Source organism: Falco punctatus (assembly GCF_963210335.1).
Source record: "Falco punctatus genome assembly, chromosome: 12".
Lineage (NCBI taxonomy): Eukaryota > Metazoa > Chordata > Aves > Falconiformes > Falconidae > Falco > Falco punctatus.
In genome coordinates, this window is record NC_137592.1 from 34,260,574 (window position 1) to 34,280,874 (window position 20,301).

Below are 20,301 nucleotides of genomic sequence, written 5' to 3' on the forward strand. Positions count from 1 at the left end.
GCAGATCCCGCTGCAGCCAAACAGAGCTCTCCTGGGGGGCTCCCACATATGCCAGGATTTCAGCCCTACGTGAAGAAAACCCCGCTTGTTTAGAAAGGCCCCAGAGCCACATCTGAACTCCTCCAGCCACAACCAGAGTACATCAAAACACAGGCTCTTCGGATGTCTGGGTTGCAAAAGCACTTAGTGTGACTGAGCCACAAGCTGGAACCAGGAACAGAAAACACTGAGAATCACATTGTCCAACTACTTCTGTCAGAGCTCAGGAATTATTTTAGTTTCTCTTTTTTTGGAGACTGAACCAAGACATCTCTTCCTCCGCTCAGGTACCCCATACCAAATGCTAATCAGTAACATGACATTTACACCTCATCTCCAGGGAGATGTCTACTTAAAATGCAACCAGGGCAAGGCCTCTATCCATCAATAAACAACTTCTTTCCTCCTGATAAATCCAAGACAACATGCTGAAGTACAGACATTGCAAAATTATCAGGTATGTCTTTAGTGAGCAATTCAGCTAAATTAAACTGCTCTTGCTCTGCAGAAAAGCAATTTCAGGAAATAAATGCTCTGCACAGGGAGCTTCTGGTATGCACAGGCAAAGGCAGCAGCAACATACTTTTCACCCCATCTTCACCAGGAAACTTAAGTCAGTCTTACCTGCAAAATACAAATGAGTTAGAGAATAAGCAGGTACAAACTGAAGACATTGAACAATATCATAAATGGATTTCTGGGAACAATAAAAGTAATGTCTAAACCAAAAGAACAACAAGAAAGAAACCTAACCCCAAAACACCCAATGCCGTCACTCCAAAATCTAAAAAAAATCCCTGCTGACATCACATTTTCTCCTTTAATTCACCAAAGGCTTTTGTCAAACTTCTGGGTTCTGTCCAACCACTGGCAAAATCTGAAGCAGTGTTTGCTTCACACATGTTTCCAAAGTGGATGTGAAAAATACATTCTCTCTCTAGACACACCTAAATCTGAAAGAAGAAAATCTTTCCTGAAAGTGCGACATCAGGAACATAAAATTTGCCTGGTAATTTACATGTGGACAAAGATCCTGTATTCACTCAGAACGAGCATATTTTGCATTTGGGCAGACAGTACCTGGCCAGCAAGGCAGAGCTGGGGGTCCTCTCATGACAGCTTCTCCTGAGTGTGTTATCTTTACCAGCCTAAGGGAACTGCGGGCACAAACATCCTTTGTCTCACCATGAAAAACAACTGCCAAACAAAGAATTAAGTACTGCACTGTCACGCAACAGGGATTTCAACCCTGGTGCACAATCACAGCATGTCTGCAAAGAGCAACCAAGGCAAATTTACTATGGGTATCTTTCAATTCACAGTACCAGTGTCTCTCCCTCCTCTCCAGAAAACACGAGAGGTTTCTGAACCCGTGCCCAATGACCATACTCCTGTGGCGTATACTGCATACAGATTTGGGTCAAAATAATTTCTCCTGGAGAGCACCTGAATCACTTCTGCGTCAGAAGTACACCAGAACAGTTTCCATCACAATCTCCTTATCAGCTGTACCACAAGGGTGAAAGGACAGGCCAAGGGTGAAACAAGAGACTGTTATCATCAGAGCTGCAGTCAAGCAAGAGCAAAATTTATGAGAAATACATAGACACACCGGGTTTGCAGTGCCCAAAGGACCTACAGACAAATGAATGTACAGCCCCCATGGCCTCTGTCATCTAGCAGAAGTAAAACAAACCATTCCCAGACACCCGAGTACAAGACTACGTTTCTTCAGCGAATGCTGTTTCTCTGGCTTGCTCTGGTGTCCCTTAAATCATCAGCTGTTCAAACTGCAAACTGGCAATTCTTTCCCAGCAGGAACTCAGAGCATGGGATGTGGAAAACCAAGAGCATTTTCATTCTTGGTCACGCAAGGTACCTTCTGACTACCAGGTGACAAAAATGATTTTAAAAGTAGTAGAGGAAGAAATAAATAACACAATGGCAAAAGTAGAACACAATCCCCTGATTTTCTAACAGAAAACATCTTTTTTAAAAATCAATACATTTCTCCCCACAGACAAGGATCAAGAGCGTAACAATCAGGAAGCAAAGACACAGGCAAAGTATTCAAAAAACTGAGGGTCAAAAGGAATTTAAAGGACTAGGAAAAATTTCTTTTGGGTAAACTTTGGGTACCCAAGATGACCTATTCTACAACCCCAAAAGTGCAACTGAGCCCCAAGGCACACAGAGACATACAAAAACACAGCAGCCCCCCACAGGACAGCCCACACATCAAGTCACTGGCAAGCCTTCCAGCCTTTCTTGCTAGTCTTGCTTTAAACAAGAGATGGCTCCTAGCCCAGGCAGGATCTTCAAGAGCGTTCATCTTCCCTTCTTACAGGAAGTCTGGACAGTGGTGTTGCACAGGGCTCCCCCTTCTTACAGGTCCTAAAGGGTGAAAGAATCACCCACTCTTTCTTCACCCTCCACACAGGCCATCTGAGCCACTCAAGGCAATTAATCTTTTATTTCACTTCTTCTCTGCCAAGAAAATAAAAAAAGGGGGAAAAAATCCACCCTATCAGCCTTCCAACCGTGTGAAAGCACATTCAGAGCAAGCCTCCCAGCCCCTGAATGGGAGTTCCAGGCAGGCAGTGGGGTCTCTTCACTCAGAAACATTACCTGCAGCTTTTGGACAGCTTGTGCAGTGAAATGCAACAAAGTAATTTTCCACTACAAGATTTATATGGGTCGCCGCCTCCTCCGGTTTGCTGCAAAACCTGCTTTATGTGCAGCTAAATGCAAACTGGAAAGATGCTAATGTGAGAAGGGTTTGTCCTCTCCTGGTTTCTGAGCACAGCGAACAAAGCTTCATAGGCAAACAGGCAACCACGTGGCTCTTTTATTCTGAGCCTAGCTATGCAGAATCCTCCTCAATGAAAAGTCTGCAGCCTAGCCTTAAATCTGCTTCACTAGAGGCACTGTATAGAGAGCATGGAGGTTGAATCATAGAAAATTCATCCAACCCTGAAAACCGGTCTTCCCCCAAATTCACGAAAGCCAGTGGGAACACAGCAGTATCTGTCTGAACTCTTAGCATCTGTGCAACCAATCCCTCCCTTTGGCATTAGGATCCTTTTTAACAGGATCCATTCACTGCAAAATAACTCAAAAAGAAAAAAAAAAACAAAGCCCCCAGACTTATCTTGCTATTCTAGGGATTAAACAAACATCTGAAAAAAAATAATGAAAACAAAATACAAATGTAAAGGCATTACTCATGTTTTTCCAAGCTTGTTGCAGAAAACAACCCCAAAAAATCATGGGCAAACTGCACGGGTATCTGCATCCCTAGAGACTTAGTTTCAGACAATTTCTAAAGATCTTTGCTCTTGGAAAGACCTGTAAACCAAGACAATTAGCTCTAACAGATTCCTTTGCCATCTCCTACAAAAAGTTCCTTAAAATCTTGAACTTTTTTGCTCTTTCTGAAGAAATAGTCTAGTTCCTCTCTTGAAAACTAAACTGCAGTACAGTATCATCACTCTGGCACTTCTTCAAAAGAATGAAGATATTACATTGCAAAGAGCCACACAGAGCCTATTTTTACAAGGGTAAAGGACTTAACGATTTTTCAAACATCCACCAGCAGAATCAATTGTTGCCGACACATGCTATGTCTGTGAAGGACATGATTTACTCTTTGATGTTGCAAAAAACAACCTGCTCTTTTCAGCTGTTGGGCTGAGACAGAAAAGGCTCATTATCTGTTCTTTGACAGCCTCTATAATTCAAGTACAAGTCTATCTGCACATAAAACCAAGCATTAACAGTAGGAGTTGTTAGATCTGTTACCAGGAAGTATCAGCCAATTAATACAAGGTAAATTTCCATTTCATGCCATCAAACATGCAGAAGATGCAACAGGCAAATTCAAACCTGATTCTATGGCTTCATCACTGTGGCATCCAGAATGTTCATCATTCAACAAGAAAAGCATCTGATATCAGGGACTATTTTAGTCGCGTCATAGATACATGAACAGTAAAGATGCTGTAAGAGATCCTGAGATCACCCAGTCCACTCCCTCAACCTACAAAGGACACACTACCTAAAACAGCTGTCTGCTTAATTCCTTCCACCAACCCCTGGCAAAACACAACAGTCCATGCATCACGAACATCCCTTTGGCGATGCAGTGTGGAGCTAAACAGACTTAAGTTTGCCAGGTTCACACAGTAAATCAGACTAGCTGACTTCTGACTGAACAGTGATTTTTCCTAGAAAAAGAGAAGGGTACCAGAGTACTTCAAAAGCTAAATAAAGATTTACCCAGTGGGCAGAAATAGAAAAAGCTATCCAAATCTCAAAATCCAGCTAAGCTACTAAATGGTCCTATTTATACCAATGAGAAAGTGGGAGAGTGGGGTGAATAAAACACTAAGCACACCTTCTTAAATATTGGCCTTAAAAAGCCAGGACAGAGCAAGGCATTCAAGTCTTCACCGGCAGAGACCCAGCCCAGGAAAAGTTACTCCACAGTTCTCACCAGTTGACTTTGACTGTACCCAGGAGCAAACAGTTGGGTTGTTCTACTATTTCTCTTTTAATTAAAACACAAATTAACAGGAATAATGGGCTTAATAGGGCAGTGGAAAAGCAACAAATGTAAAGCCTATGCGTTTCCATTTAAAAAAAAAAAAAGGACAGAAAAGAAAGGCAAGCTGAGTTTTCTGAGAATGTTTTCAAACATGTAAGCTCCACCTTCAGGGTCCTCAGAATATATGACAGCTTATTTTTTAAATAGACACAGCACCAACAGTGATGGAAAGCGAAGGCGTACCAGAGGCAAAAGCTCAAAACCCAGCATTGACAAGGAGATGTCAGTACACCCATAAAACCTTCTGAGTTAGCATTTGGCAGGAAATTCAAACAGTTCTAAGTACAGAAAAACACTGCCAACTACTGAAATTTATTCTTTTATTTGCTGCTATTATAGCAAAAAAATGCCTTTTTTTTTGTTTTGCTGAATAGTATGTTGTATTTCTAAAGCACAGCAGAAAGCTATCATAAGCACTAGCTTACTTCTCTGTTCATAGCAGCATCACAGAAATACACTGAAAGCTGCATACACAGCTCCAGAGAAGTGCTGCACATCAGCAAACAGAACATTTTATCTATATGCTAACCAGCACTTTCAGCATCCCACCCCTTGTTTTCCATTAAGAATGTCCCATGTAACCCCAATCAGATGCCTACCAATACTGCCTTCAATGAAGCCTACTGAATATCCATAATCTTTTAAAAAATCCCACACATCACCTTGCAGTTAGAGACAGTACCTAAGCTCGTTTGACAAACTCTACATGGGTAAACTATGCAGCTTATCCCACTTTCTATTCATGTCCATACCTATGTAGCCTGATCTTGGCAAACAGTAATGTCGCCACAAAAGAAAATTAATTACTCCTGCAAAGACCTGAATCTGTATCCCCATCATAGCGAATACAAGCAAATACATATAAAATTAGCTTTTTGAATTAATTCCTTGGTAGAGATTGTTTAGCAGTTGTGGTAGAAAACCTGTCCAAAGAAGCCTCCAGGATCTTTTCTTTTGGCAGTGGCATCAGCTTTGAGGGTCTGTACAACTGCTGCCTTAGACACATTCCTCTTCAGCAACGTCCTTTCCCTCCCTTCATTGCAAACTGTTCATTCCCAAACTCTTCCCTGAGGCTTCCTTACCCGTTTCAGCCCCCCAAACAAGCTGTTGCCTACAGGGCACTTCCTTTTGGCTGGGGTAAGAGCTTCAGGCAGTGCTGTTCCATCTGAATGCAGGTGAAGTTAGAAACTTTAAGCTCCAAATTTCCCACAGTCCACCACTTCATTACTTAGCTCCCCTCTTACGGCCCAGACTCAGACTGCTTCTGTGCTTCTTTACAATTAATAACAAGTGATTAAACACTAACTCAAAACAATAAACAGCATGAAGGAAGCCATCTAGCCAGTCATTCACAAGAACTCAGGTCTGTCCCTCCAGGAGATAGAACTGCAAAGTAAAGGAGAGCATCTCGATTAATTGGGTTTTTCAGAAGGGGCCAGCAAGCTCCAGCTATTGAGACCGTAATAACTACGTTTCAGTTTGTGGAACAGGGGAAGATCTTGGGTAGGACCTGCAAGAACCAAGACCCCAGTGCATCAAGAGGGGGAAATGCAGTGTCAGCACCTGAGGTAAGGGGAAGAGGAAGGCACTGCTGATCAGTCAGTCAATAGCAATGAAATGCCAGGAAGGGTCATGCAGGGACTTAAGAGCACAGTGGGGGTGGGGGGAGGTAAGTCCGTGAAGTGAGGGAAAGCCAAGCCAGCCTACAACATTAACAAGCAGAAATAATACAGCAGCCTGCAGGTAACGTATGGGCCTTTGGCAATGAAACATGTTTGCAAAAAGCAAAGCAAATGAAGCATGTCTGCAAAAAGCAGGGCAAATGAAGCAAGGTAGGGAAAGGCTCACACGAGCACACACCCTACAGGGCAGGGGCATGGGAGCTACATCTAGCTTTTCCCCCTCAAGCACCCTGTCCCTTCCCAATGCCATGCCTTAGGTTCTCCTCTTCACAACTACCACCTAAGTTACTACCTTTTTGGCTAGTCAGCAAGACTGCTGGTCTAATTAAATCACTGCAAGTATTAGCCCTTCCTTTGAAGGACGGGAGCTTGGAACATCAGTCTTGATAACTTACATTCTAATTGCATGAAATCTACATGTGTGTCACAGACCAGCACACAAGAACAAGCTGAACATTTGGCAATACAGCACCAGTTTATTTACGATTTATACTGACAGTATGGCCTAAGCAACAGCTACATTACTGCTCAGTACTGTGGTAAAATGGTATTAGCATTAGTGTGAACAGCGTGTGGCAAGATTAACCTGAAAGCTGTGTTTGAAAAAGGAGCAGATGCTTCTGTTATTTTAAGTATGTAGCAAACAATGAATAATTATACCCTAGGCAACTGAACAATTGACTTTTGGGACAGAAAAGCAGGCTTGGGGATTAGGGCTTTAAGGCTGTTGGCTTGCCTTGAATGCGTCCTCTGCAACAGCTGTTTAGTTTGTGCCAGAACCTTTCCAGTATGAACCATTACTTTAAAGAATATGCTTTCTCCAGCACTCCCCAAGAATACTGCTGACATTAATCAAATCTGAAGTCACCCACACTAGATTTTAGTCGAGCTTAGCACTGAGATACTACTGTGGTACAAGTATACTCCCTCCACAGTGTTTACTGAATTCTTAAGTTTTCTGCTCGTTTCACAGCTGACAGCTGGTTTATATTAAAGGCACAGGTCTCTCACTAGTCCATGAGCTAGGGAATGCAAAGCCATCTGCAAATGAAAGAGGAAAACAAACAGAACATGAACACATAAAGACGGAACAGTACTGGAAGTGCAAAACAGTAGCCTGAGACCAGCTGGGTTGGATTTTTATTTAAGCAGTACAGCACATTTCTCTCTATGACACAAGCAGGAATACTGGGGTGCACCAGCAAAGGTTCAAGATCAGAACCAGTTTAAGCATTTAATACTCCACCACAGTTCCTGCTGTTTAACATAAAGCCACTTGCCTGTTGAAGGCATACCATGATTGGAAAAGCACACAGTACGGCCAAACCCGTTCCCCTACCACCGCTTAAATCTTGTTAACATGCTGTTAACACCAAACTCACATGCATACGTAAACCTTGCAGCAATAACAGGAATCCAAAGATTCAGACTTTGTTCCTACGGATACACATGTATGAACCAGGTCCACACTTCCAAGCTGCACAACTTTGTGAACCTTCTTCTTTTCACGCAACAGTTTTTGGGAGAGCACCACCAGCCACACAGCTTGAGAACCACCACTCCTGGCAGGCTCTTTGGCTCTGTCTCTCTCTTAAACCACCTGACTAAGTCTCATTTGTGCATTGTAGCCCTTTTTCCTTTTAAATGCATGAAGATGGTCATCTTGTATTTGCCCAACTGAGACAGCTCTGCTTTTGCTCGTAGAGATCAGAAGCCATTTCTCCTTGGAAGCCTGAAGAAAAAAATGCTTTTGTGTTAGCAGTGATACCACCACCTTTAAGATGCAGAACACATCATTACCAATACATTTTGATTACAATGAACCAACAGTTCCCTGTTAGAGGCATATAAGCAAACAAGAACATTAAACAATGCCAAAACATTACATATGCTGACTGTCAGCTGAGCACAGTTACATTGAGCTGGCAGCCACAGTGCCCTCTGTAATCGTGACCTGTTTAAAAAGGGAGGCTTAACGAACAGTGCATGGCCATAAAGCCACAGAGATGGTTAAAGAGCAGATGTATGAACAGATACAGAACCACTGTCAGCCTCTGACATACCTTGAACAGGGTGTTAATTTTGCATACGGCCAGGAAAATTAATCTGATTCTGCTTCCATCTGTGCTTTATTCAGAGCTCTCAGCTTATAGCTATCATCTTGTTGAAGAAAAACTCCAAAAGGACAAATGCTTGAAAAATCAATGACAGCTAAAACCAGAGCTTTTGCTAATACTACAAAACTCTGAAAAGCCAAGCCAGGGAACAGGTACTCAAGGAAGGTGAAAAGCAGGTGTGGGGAGTTTCTAGGTAACCACACAGAAACAGAACGTTTTGCAACACTGTAAATCAGCCTGCCACAAAGTTTAAAACTAGAGACAGCACAAAGCTATCGGAAACTGAAAGAAAACACTATTCACTACATTCTTCTGGATTTGCAAGGACAAGAGAATGAGGCATTTCCAATGATTGTATCCGTATTCAGCAGTATAAAACTGGCATTGTCAGCTTTATTACTGCTTCCTAAAGCAGCTCTGAAACCAATCAAGAAGTGAGATAGGAGTGCTTTGTGGGAGAAAACAGGGCCAGGCTTCCCTTCCTGGGGATGCCAAGGAAGTCTGAAAAAAAAAAAATAATAATCTACTCAATCCTTAAACACCATGCACACATCTTCCTCCACAAGCAAGGATGCTGCAACCTGGAAGCCCTGACTCCAAAGCTCCAGTTATATCACCCTTATTTTGTGTACGCTTGTATCTCAGAAAAGTCACCCCCAGGGAAGTATTACTGCCAGGAGAAGGCAATTCAGCTTCTTTTTAGACAGGGTAAATACATTTACTGTTCTGAAAAGTACTCTTCCAAGAAGGGGTTTTTTTTTCAGTTATGCTACGCAAAGTCCTTTATACTGCATACCTTTAGTAACAAGAGAGGCAAGCCTCCACACAACCTCATTTCACGTATTATTCAACACTTTTGCAAGAGGAACTAACCAACATTTTAAGTAGGTACAAATTTGATTTTAGTGTAACCACTCATGTTCAGAACAGACACTACAGGAAAGTATTTGAAATCTCAGCTACCCTTCTTCATCCTGTGCCTGATGTACAAGAAGCATACTATAAGTGAAAGGCAGGGCCCATATTTTGGCCTACCCACCGGTTGTTTTGGGAGACTGAGGTTCTTTGGAGGCTATTCACACATCACCCCTACTAAAACACAAGAAGGAGGTAATCAAAGAACACTGTTATCTCTTCCCAAGCGCTATATGAAAGAAAAACTCTGGGCTTTAAGAGACATTAAAAGAGGAATTCTGTATCCTGTTATCTGTGCTTCAACCCATTCAGCATCCATTTAGACAAGGCAGTTACCAAAAAAGAAAAAAAACCATGACACTGGCCAGTCTAAATGGGGGTGAGATTTTTATTTGTATTTTTAAAATAAGCTCCAAAAAGACTGAACTACTTACACTACTCAATCCTACACCACCAGAAGGTTTTGCTACAGCAATTTGCTAGATTCAGAAGACAACTTCAATGCCTGGGGTTTTCATGGTGCTCTTGTGAGCATCTAAAATCCTCTTTCTGTGGTTTGATAGATTGTTTTGAACAATGAGAGGGCAGCTGTGTGACTTCTCAAATATTTTCAAGTGTTTGTGTTTTAAAAGTTAATTTTCCAGTCTAATAATCTTTTTTGTTACTCTACTACTAAAGAGTTACAACACTGACAAATCTGGGTTAAATAAACACTTTGATTTGGAAAGTAAACACAGACATCCTTCCCATTAGCTCAGTTCAATATTCATACTTTAAATTAACAAGGCACTTAAACTCTATAATTATGAGATTCTGCTTGCAAGTTTAAAATGCCTTCAATAAGGACGAGGCAGATTTCTGATGCTCAGCATTGCACTGTTTTTACCAACACTTACTGGTTTGAGAGACACACATGCCAGCAAGGTAAAAGTGCAAAGCCCAGATTGCAGCCTTACTCCTGGATAGGCAATACTCATGCCAGGCCTATGCGAAAGGACACATTGACAGCTTGCAGAGGTGATCACCTAAAAGAACTTCACCCTTTAACACACAGTTCCTGCCCCACAGTTACAACCTCTACACTCTCCCCCGCTATCTTGACTTATGACCAGCTACATTTAACCTGTGCTCTGGTGACATTTTCACTATTTCACAAATTGCCCTATTCATCAGTCCTTATCAACCCTCCCCTCCTCCCCGTTTTACCAGCAGTAATTGCCTCATTGTTGGGATGGTTGATATACACAATTACACAAAACTGAGCACAAGCATCAATCCCAAGATAATTCCCCAGTTGTTTCCCTCTTGACTAAGCCAGTTTTCAACTCAGACAGATAACATGCTCTCCATTAGCAATGCAAGTCCTTTCAATAAACTACAGTAAAAAGTCAAGTGCTTTGGAGAAACAATTTTACCACTGATTTCATCAAGCAGGCTGTAACCTTGACAAACCTGTCAAATTTTACACTAAGACCTTCCTTCCACAGGGCAGATCTATTTTCATTAGTATATATATTTAGCTGCTAAATCTTCTTGCACTGAATTGCAAATTAACTCTTACCATTAAAATTGCACAGACTCCACCTCAGGCTAATGACCTGAGAGTCTCCTAGGTCTCCTGTTACCCTTTTAATACACCAGAAGTACTTTCTTTTAATCTTCTTGTGGTACTGATTCAGTCACAGCTGAATTAACACAGTGCTCTCACATTACAGCCTTAGTGAATCTCCCTGGCTTACGCTCATTCACTCTTGATGCCAGACGCTGTCCACTACTGTAACACCCACAACCTGACACTTACAGTACAGCTACTCACTGAGTTTCCAAAACCCAGGGTTTCGTAGGGGAATTGCTGTAGAAGCCTATTTACTAATTTCACATCTTGGAAGAACTACCACAAGAATCTGACCTGCCCTTCAGGCCTGGAAGAATAAAGTAGCCTCCCAAGAAGGCGTCATGGTGCCTTTCAAAGGAAATTGGCTTTGGCAGGAAGGGCTCTTCACCTGCAGCAGAAGACCTACTTGGGTATACCAGGCCTCTTGTACATACTACACTAGTAGATTCTGGAGAAGAAATAATGCCACCTTCGCTATTTTTAATGAAAAGATCACAATGTTGTTTTTACCAAAAAGAAACACATATATATATATACTGCATCCCAGAAAAAACCTACAGACTCGCTGTGATGACCTGTGACTGCATCTGCAGAGAACTAGATTCCTGGTTCAGCAACTACATGTTGTTTATAGCATAAAAGCAAGTCATACTAAAAAATTAGTCTGTCGTAAGTAGACCACTGATCCTCTGTGTAAGTGAAAACAGACATAGGGATACCAGAGGAATAAAGGATATCTAGAGGGAACAGCACATATGGGAACCTAGGACTTGTGCTGATGTTAGAAGTCATCCTATAGCGCAGCATCACACTGGCTGACAGTGCAGCCCATGATTATACTCACTGGTATGCCAAAAGGAACTGGCAGGGGTCAGTAGAGAAGAAAGGACAAGAAAAGATTGTGACAACACTGTGAAGACCCCAGTCTTCACAGCCATCTTCACCCCAGAGGTGACTGAAAAAAAAATCCTCATGGTCCCAGGAGTTACTCAGAACCACTCATATGTTTGGTTAAGTTTAGGTATACCAAAACAAGCAGAAGTCGCAATTCATACAGCTCCCAAATGTAAAAGGATTTTTAGGAATTACAAAGTAATAATCATTAATTCAGGCATAAGCCATCAAAGAGAGCACATGTATGATGTGCACCCAGGGGCACATATATGATGTCAGAAGTATGCCATCGCAATGAAATAAGGAGTTCAAGGAGACCAACACAAAACGCAGTCATAACTAAAGGGTAAACTGCCTTCAGTCTGAAGCAAGCCTGCTCAAGCAGAGTTCTCCATAAGAAATATGGGAACTTGAGAAAACTTCTCAGAGACTACAAGACTGTAGGATGACAAAACACAGAACAGATGCAGCAGAAAAATGCTGTGCTGTATTACATAAAATCCAGAGAGACTCATAGGGAAGTTGGATTCAAGGAAAGAAATTTTAGATCACACAGACAGGCCTGCAGGAGGATGCCAGGAGTCTCGAGAGGCTTGAGAGAGTAAACCATGGCTGTTTAAATCAAAAAGCAAAGTCAGTGATGAACATGATGAAAGAAGATAGGCTTTAACAGTAACACACTGATGTACAGAATTGTCAGCTACACATCCACACGACAGCCTCACAAACCAGTAAATCCTTAAAAAAAAAAGATTAAAAACACACACACCAATAAAACAAGTAACTCTTCACATCGCAGAGAGTCTTGCTATTTTTACTGAACATATTATACGCCTTTGAGAAAAGGGGGAGAAGATGAGCACAAGTAAAGAATTCTAACAGCTGCAAAGGCTGAACAAATTGGGAAGACAACGCAGAGAGATTGAACACCTAGTGCCCCAAACTGGTAACTCGGGAGCAATTCAGAGGCACTCACTTAGCCTAAGCTGCCAAAATGGCTGACAACGCATGAGACAAACCAGGATTTAAACACAGCCACTGAGTTCCCATTCACCATAAAAACCCAACAAAACAAAGTCAGATATGTGGAAGTAATTACACAATCCCATTTTTGACAGATCTGAGCAAAATATTACTATGCATCAAGTGAACTGTAACAAAAAAACCCCAACAAACAAAACCCACACTACAAAAAAATCCCCACAAAGAGCAAGCTGCTTTTACATAAACAAGGAACTGTGATTCAACTGTACTTACCATGGAAGAAAGCACAGACAAGTGACTGGAAACCATTTCCCAGATCCTTCGTGAACTTTACTCAAGAACAACTACCCAGTAGGAAGGTGCAATTTGTGAAAAAGCTGAATGACTGATAAAATGTCTCTATACAAGCAGCATCTTTCCTCCTTGAAAAGCACTAAGTAGTTAACTGGTTTAACATGAAGATGGCAATTAAGTGACAACCGCACAAAACTCACTTGGGAAAAACAATTCTTAAGGAATATATTGATGAAAACTTGCAGGAGAACAATTAAAAAAAAATATCATCTCTGCTAGAGTGACCAGATTGGAATAATCATAAAAGACTGTGCAAATGCTTCTAGACAAAGTAACATCAGGAAAAAAGGGGGAACCACTGGAACCAAAGACAGAGATGGCCAAGTTTTGTGTCAGAGGAAAGACACTGCTGCTTAAATCCAAAGAGACACAGGAAGGCTTGGAGCACTTCAGCTACTGGGGCAGGATGGCACCAAGGGTCGCCACACATAGCATTTGACACACCTGGGCACACTAACCGTTCCAATAAAATCCAGTCACATCAGAGGAAAACATACCAGCAGAGCGCTGCAGCCTCTTGTCTTCAGCACCTCCCCATACTTTCATAAAATACCTAAAAAAGGGCACTATAAAAGCAGCCTTCTGCCTCTCGAGAAAGCTGCACACAACAAACAAGAAGGCAAACAGGTGACTACAGTGTAACTGAAATTACACCTTTTTTTATTTATTTATTACAAATTGTAATATCTTCATCTAGTTTGTGGGATACACAGGCTGGAGAGCCGGTGGAAGGGTGCCAAAAATGCAGGGGGTCACTAGGAGCAAAGATAGCAGAGATAACTGAAGAGAGTCTGAGGGGCAGCAGGCTTCTCCAGTGACACAAGACGACAGAAGCATCATGGCATTCAGCTGACACACGTGGGATTTGCAGCTCTTCACTGCTTCACAGCATGGAGAGAGTAACAAATTTTAACATTTACAGCAAACAAGAGTTTGTAGAAAAACAGGGAGGGGAAAAATGCATACTTCAGGTCTATAGTCTGATTATTGATTTGAATTAATGAGGCACAGATAAGGGTTAGATCACAGAAGTGAAGGGCAATACACATGTGACCATTTGCCGCCAGGATCAGGGTTCAGCAGAAATGAGATAGAATTTGCTTGGATATCAATGCCAGTATTAAGCTCACTTGATTTTCTTTATTCTCTGCACTCCCATATACAGGTTTTCTACACTTAAGGCTGTCCAAACACATTTCCTCAGAACATCAGAGCCAGCGACCACAAAAATAAGTCTGAGCAACACAATCAAAAATACAATGCTACCTTTAATAACCACCCAGCACTTAAACACTGTCACCTGGAAAACACATCATAACACAAGTGTTAGAGGAATGGCCATCCACACAAAACATGCATACCAGGAAAACCAAGCACTGTGCCCTGCTTCTTTAGTACTGCATTACTGCTTTCAGACAAAACATACTGGTTCCTTTACAAACAAACCATTCACAAACTTACCAGTAGCTACTGGCAAAGTTCTCAGATAACCACCATATTGTATTTTACTGCTACCTATGGAAGAAAAATGGAAATACCTGTATTTGTTCCTTTCTGTTTGTAAACCACTTAAGAAAAGCCACACTGACTACAGTATGCACTAGCTGAAGCCACATAAATCTTATTTATCAAATATCCATATCCATCACATATATAAATATGTGTGCACACACACTTCCTGTAACAGAGTAGTTCAAATACACACAGCCACCTCTTCAGAATTAGTTTAAGTTCCTGGATGAATGAGCACAGTGTGATGATATGACTGAACCAAAACAGAGGGACAAAGACAGAGCGCATAAAATTCAGTAATACTGCTGCAAGAATACTTCTGCTAGCAACTCAGCACTGTATTCTGCAAACATCACTTACATTTACAGTTATTGGTGCTATTTAGCCTTTCCTGAGGAACTGGACATGAACAGAAAGAGCCCTGCTAGGGAACTGCTAACACAAGCTCTGCTGCTGCTTTACAGCCCTGGTCACTGCTGCAATTACAAACATCACTGCCTCTGCAGCCCACCACGCTCCCAACCCACGGGATCTGCCACATGATCAACCCTTGGCTGCAGAGCTGTGCAGCCACTCCAACCTACTGTGGGGCTGGTTTGCATCATTTACAAAGAAAAGATGGGAAGCCAAACATACGTGCTGTTTTCCAAAGTCTGCAGAGAGACTAAAGCACAGCAGTGTGAAAGGCAGACAGCCCCACTTCCCCTGAACACAGAATTCACAGCCACCAGAAGTGCTGATTTTAACTACTTCATCAATGAGCATGCTGCAAAGAATAGTTTGCTGTGGTACAAATTCCCAATTCCAGGTATTATACTACCTCTACCATCCCAGCAAGACACTTCACCTCCTTACAGTTTCTGCAAGATTGGGAGCAAAGCTGATGTAACACACTCAAAACACCACCACGATCAAATACTAATTTTACACCCAGTGGTATAAGGAGCGCTATAATAACAGCATGACTTTGCATATTAAAATATAAGGATCTGGACACTTGTACAGCAACTTGTTGGCCACATAACTGGCCACAGTCTCAGGGTACCCTCACCAAAGGAGGTTCACTGTATACGCATCCTCATCTTCTTCCTTAAACACCCACTGCTGTCTGCTGCCCGAGGTGGGATACCGTGCTAGAAAGCTGTCTGACCTGACTCAGGGTGGTTGTTCTGTACAACAGCCTTATCTCTAGGCATCATACCTTCTTCTGTCTGGACCTCCCCTTCCTGCATGCTCAAACTCACGTTTCAGCAGCATCTTTGTTGTCCTGTAGAAAACATAACTGGAGGGTCTCGGCACACCCAGATGTCTTGCCTGCAAACCACGGTCTGAAAGCTCACAAGGTGAGGAAGTCAGTAAGAAAGACAGACAACCCTACCCAGGACAGCAGGGGGGAAACACCCAAAAAAACACCCAAGAGAAGCACAGAACCAAGTGCACATTCCACTTTGCACTTAGTTACACACACACACCATTTTGGCAACACTGCACAGAACATTTTTAAAAATTTATTGAGATGTGGAAAAGGCAAAGCAAGTTCCAAGCAAATAAGGCTTTCCTACAGTGGCAGGAGTTTGAGAAACACTGTTGTATGGAATACAGTACTTGATGCAAAAAGAGAAAAAAAAAGGGGGGGGGGGGAGGAGGGGGAGAATGATATCCCCACCCAAAATATATGTAGGACTTTAGGGATTTCTGAAACTGGCTTCAAAGGCTCAACATGGAGAAATCTGAGGAAAATGTGCCTGCTGGCCATTTTTACATGTGCAAATAGAGGAATAAATACAAGAAAACTTTCCACAGATGGGACCTATTCTCCCTGCTTTTAGCTCAGCCTTTATGACACTCTGTATCTAACAGCAGTGCTGTCTCATTTCCACGAAGTACCTGACTGCCAAATCAAGCCAGCAGCCTGCACCAAGTACTCTCAGGGTTGGCTCAAAGCTCATCACTGAAGGATCTTTTCCACTTCAGTAAGAAGTACTTGAATGTCATTCATAATGCTGAAGAAGTTCATAAGACCAGTGGTAATCAAATGGTGGCTTATAAGTTATCCACTCGGAAAATGGAATATATATACTGAATTTTTAAGCAGTGTAAAAGCAGAACACTGACAGTCTGATCTATTGCACAGTCATTGAAGTGGAGAGATCAACCCAGCGTCATCTCCAATTACCAAAACCTTGTCATAACATGAACAGAGCACTGACAACATCCCAAAAGTTTACCTCCAGGGCATAAAACTGAGTAGCTATTACCCAATAAGAGAAATAACATTTTAAAGCCTCTGTCTCTGAGCATGGCAAAAATCCATCTCACAAACAGGGAAGTTATTTTCAAATGTTGATCTTGTCTGTGAGAACAGAACAATTCTCAGAAAATTTACCACAGAAACAGCCACATTGGCTCATCTTCTAGAAATCCACTGATAACTGCCTTTTTTTTTTCCTCTTTAAAGGAGGCTGCTGTATTCCTGAAGTACAGCAATTCAGCTTCAGTTACTCAAACCACAGTTTTTTGATCATTAAATATTCTTCACACTTCCAAAACACAAAGAAAAACACTGTACTGTGTGGATGAAACTGAAAGGCTGCGTCTCTTCCCCCCTAGCCTTCCGCAGCTGAGAGTAGATCTGTGTTGTGTATGGCATCCCCTGAAAGATCTTGCACAAAGAAGGTTCCAGCTTATAAGCACCTTCTATTGTTACAGATATTTTTTGTATAAAAGAACACTTTTTTTTCAGCATAAATACGTACAAAGTGTTTAAAACGTTAACACGGCTATCGAAAAGCTAAACTCTTTCCAGTGGCGCCGTGCATATAAGCTTCTCCTACCAACACCTAAATCTAATACATTTCTAGGGGAGAGATCACTTTGACAGGGACCGGCTACTTTAAAAAAAATGAGGAAAAAAAGGGACACAGCATCCTACCTGCCGGCCCCTGCCCCCCCCCCCCGCACCCTCTGGCGGGAGGAGATTCTGCATTAGCCGTTTTTTCCGGGCGAACGGCTGCCTGTAGCCAAAGGGGCTGGGCGAAGCAACGCCGAGGTATGAAAATCAAACCCCCGCGGCCCTCACCGGCCCTGCAGGCCCCGCTGGCACACCAGCTCCTGGCGAGCTGCTCGTCCAGGGAGCTCCAAAGGCCCCGGGGGCCGGCGCCTGCGCCCCCCGCACATCCAGGCCAGGGAAGCGTAACCGAGGTGGGCACCGGCCCCAAGCGCCACAGGCCTGCCCGCGGCCGGGCCGGGGGGACAGGCCCGCTCCCTGGCCCCGCCGGCCACAGCCCCCCGTCCTGCCCGCGCCGGGGCGGCGCCCCAGGCCGCACTCGCCGGCCGGGCCCCGCCGGGCAGCGGGGGGACGGTGCTGCGGCCGCGGGCCCCGCGGAGGCGGGGGCCCGCCCCCAGCGCAGGGTGGCGGGTAACAAAGCCCGGCGCGGGGAGGACGCCACAGCGGCGGCGCTCACCTGCCCAGCGGTCGCTTCATGCCCGTGTCGGCGGCGGCCAAGCGGAGGCTGTGCCTCAGGCTGCAGCCCTTGTCGAGGGGCGCGGGCGCGGCGGCGGCGCGCTCATGCTCCACCGTGACTGACTCGTTGCGCTTCCTCATGCCGGGGCGGCGGAGACAGCAGGAGCGGCGCCGCGTACAGCCGCCGCTCGCACCCGCCGCGCCCCGCCCCGCCCTGCCCTGCCAGTCCCCGCCCTGCCCTGCCAGTCCCCACCCCCACCGCGCCGCGCCCCGCCCCGCCCTGCCCTGCCAGTCCCCACCCCCGCCGCGCACTCTCTGTGAGGGCGCCGCTTGCCAGCACTTCAGAGGCAGCGCAGCGCCATCTTTACTGCGGGCAAAAGCCCCGCCCGCCATTTTGCTGGCGGCGCGGAGGCGGGCCGCCGGTGGGCGGGAGGCCGGGTGTGGGGTGCCCGGCCCCAGGCGCTGGGTGCCCCTCCGCGCCGGCCGTGGCGGGAGCCGTGCTGTGCGCAGAGGGCCCTGCCGGTTTTGGGAGCCCGGGGGTGCAGCGGGGCATGAAGCCCTGTGGTGAGGGGTGAGGTGCTGTGCTGGTGCGCCTGCGGGTGACTGGAAACCCCTTGTACCTGGAATGGACACCTGGCTTGCTGAGGTGCTGCCCAAGGGGCAGTGGGGGTTAAGCCTGGCATCATTAAGCTGCTTCTGCGTGAAAAGCCAGTGGGACACGGGAAAGCAGGGTGGCTGCAAATGAAAGAACATCACCTGGCCTGCATGGGCCTGGAGGGGCTGTGAAACCCTGCGCAGGGCTAGAGGCCACAAGGCACAGCGTGGAGAAACAGCATAGCTGATACAAGGATGCTGAGAGGCAAAACCAGCAGTAGACCTGACTGTTAGACTCAACAGTAGAGACAGGAATAACAGTGGATGACACAAATGGTCACAGCCTTGGTCCCCAAGTGGTCAGAGGTCATCACCTTCCACTATTTTGTTTTCCAAAACTTCCTCTGAAGCAGAAGGCAGCCATACCAAAGATTCTGATGTGATTGCCCCTCTCCCATTTACTCTGTACCCTTCTGGGGAGGATACAATACCACTTTGGAAAGCAAATCCTCATCTGCTGATCTCTGCAGACACACATAGGCAAGGCTAACCTGCTACAGAGCTTCCCTAGCAGTATGGGGATTCTGTGCTGGAAACAAGTGGTGGTGAATAAAGAACAAATAAAACATCCCCTCCAGTATCAGCAATAGCGGGTGACTGTTCTGTTTGTGCCATTGGGGAGCAGGGCAGCACTGCAGAAAACAGCCATGCTCATGTGCTCTGTCTCGCATTGCCACTGCTGCTGCTGTATTATCTATGGGGGTACCTTGTGTGTTCCCGTAAAGAAGCAGCTTCTAGAAAGTGGCTCTTTGGGCAAGTGATCTCAAGCGTCTTACATCCATTTCTTCCAACTTGCTGCTGACTGTTCCTATACTTGATGGAACATGGAGAGTCAGAAGAAATACACACATTAATCCCAGGAGCAAAGACAAGGCAGTGGACCAAAAACGAGAAGCAATTGTTAAAATACAGGCTTCAACTATCTCAGTAGTTATGGATAGCTAGCAGAAAGTACTGTGTAATGTGCTGATATGTGCTTTGTCGTGTTTCTGGAAGCTTCTCCTAACACTTGAGACCTTTGAGAGATTTTGTCTCAACCAGATCATAATTGCTAAAATTTTCATCCAGGCTTTTGGAAAGACTGGTTGTTCTTTTGTATGCTTTGAACACCAAAGGAGAGTGTTCTTGTCCCTCTGATTTTGTTTCGGTTCCATCTCCTTGGGAAGACTGAATGCTGCAACTGGGGACTGTTAGCCATGTGTTAGGAGCTTTGTCTGGTGACAACATGAGTGGTGGTCACTCCAAAAGCAGGCTTTGCAAAGGCTGTATGGGACTGGGCTGCTTGGGAGTGACAGTGCAGTCCTGAGAGGAGAGAATTGCAAGTTGCCCAACTGGCTTTGAAACAAGGAGAATGGACTTGAGCATCATAAATCCTCTGAGATGTCTCCAGGTGAAGTTTATTACTGAGAAGGACTACTAAGGAAATTACTTGAAAGTCTGTCTTTGTGGCATGGGTCTTAATAACA

At 44.3% G+C, this 20,301-nt stretch overlaps 1 protein-coding gene and 1 long non-coding RNA gene across 2 annotated transcripts in view; both read right to left on the reverse strand.

The window, feature by feature from the left end:
• Positions 1-18,415, reverse strand: part of ABHD12 (abhydrolase domain containing 12, lysophospholipase) — a 42,930-nt gene extending 24,515 nt beyond the window's left edge. Inside the window, exon 1 of the mRNA XM_080408244.1 lies at positions 18,183-18,415. Coding sequence (XP_080264370.1) covers positions 18,183-18,322 — 140 coding nt within the window. The 5' untranslated portion in view covers positions 18,323-18,415. The remainder of the gene's footprint in view (positions 1-18,182) is intronic.
• Positions 6,042-18,172, reverse strand: LOC308072009. The gene is made up of 3 exons (XR_013931458.1): positions 8,391-18,172; positions 7,710-8,059; positions 6,042-7,368 (listed from the first exon to the last, which is right to left on the reverse strand). It is a non-coding gene; the product is annotated as an uncharacterized lncRNA (long non-coding RNA).
• Positions 18,416-20,301: the final 1,886 nt, after the last annotated feature.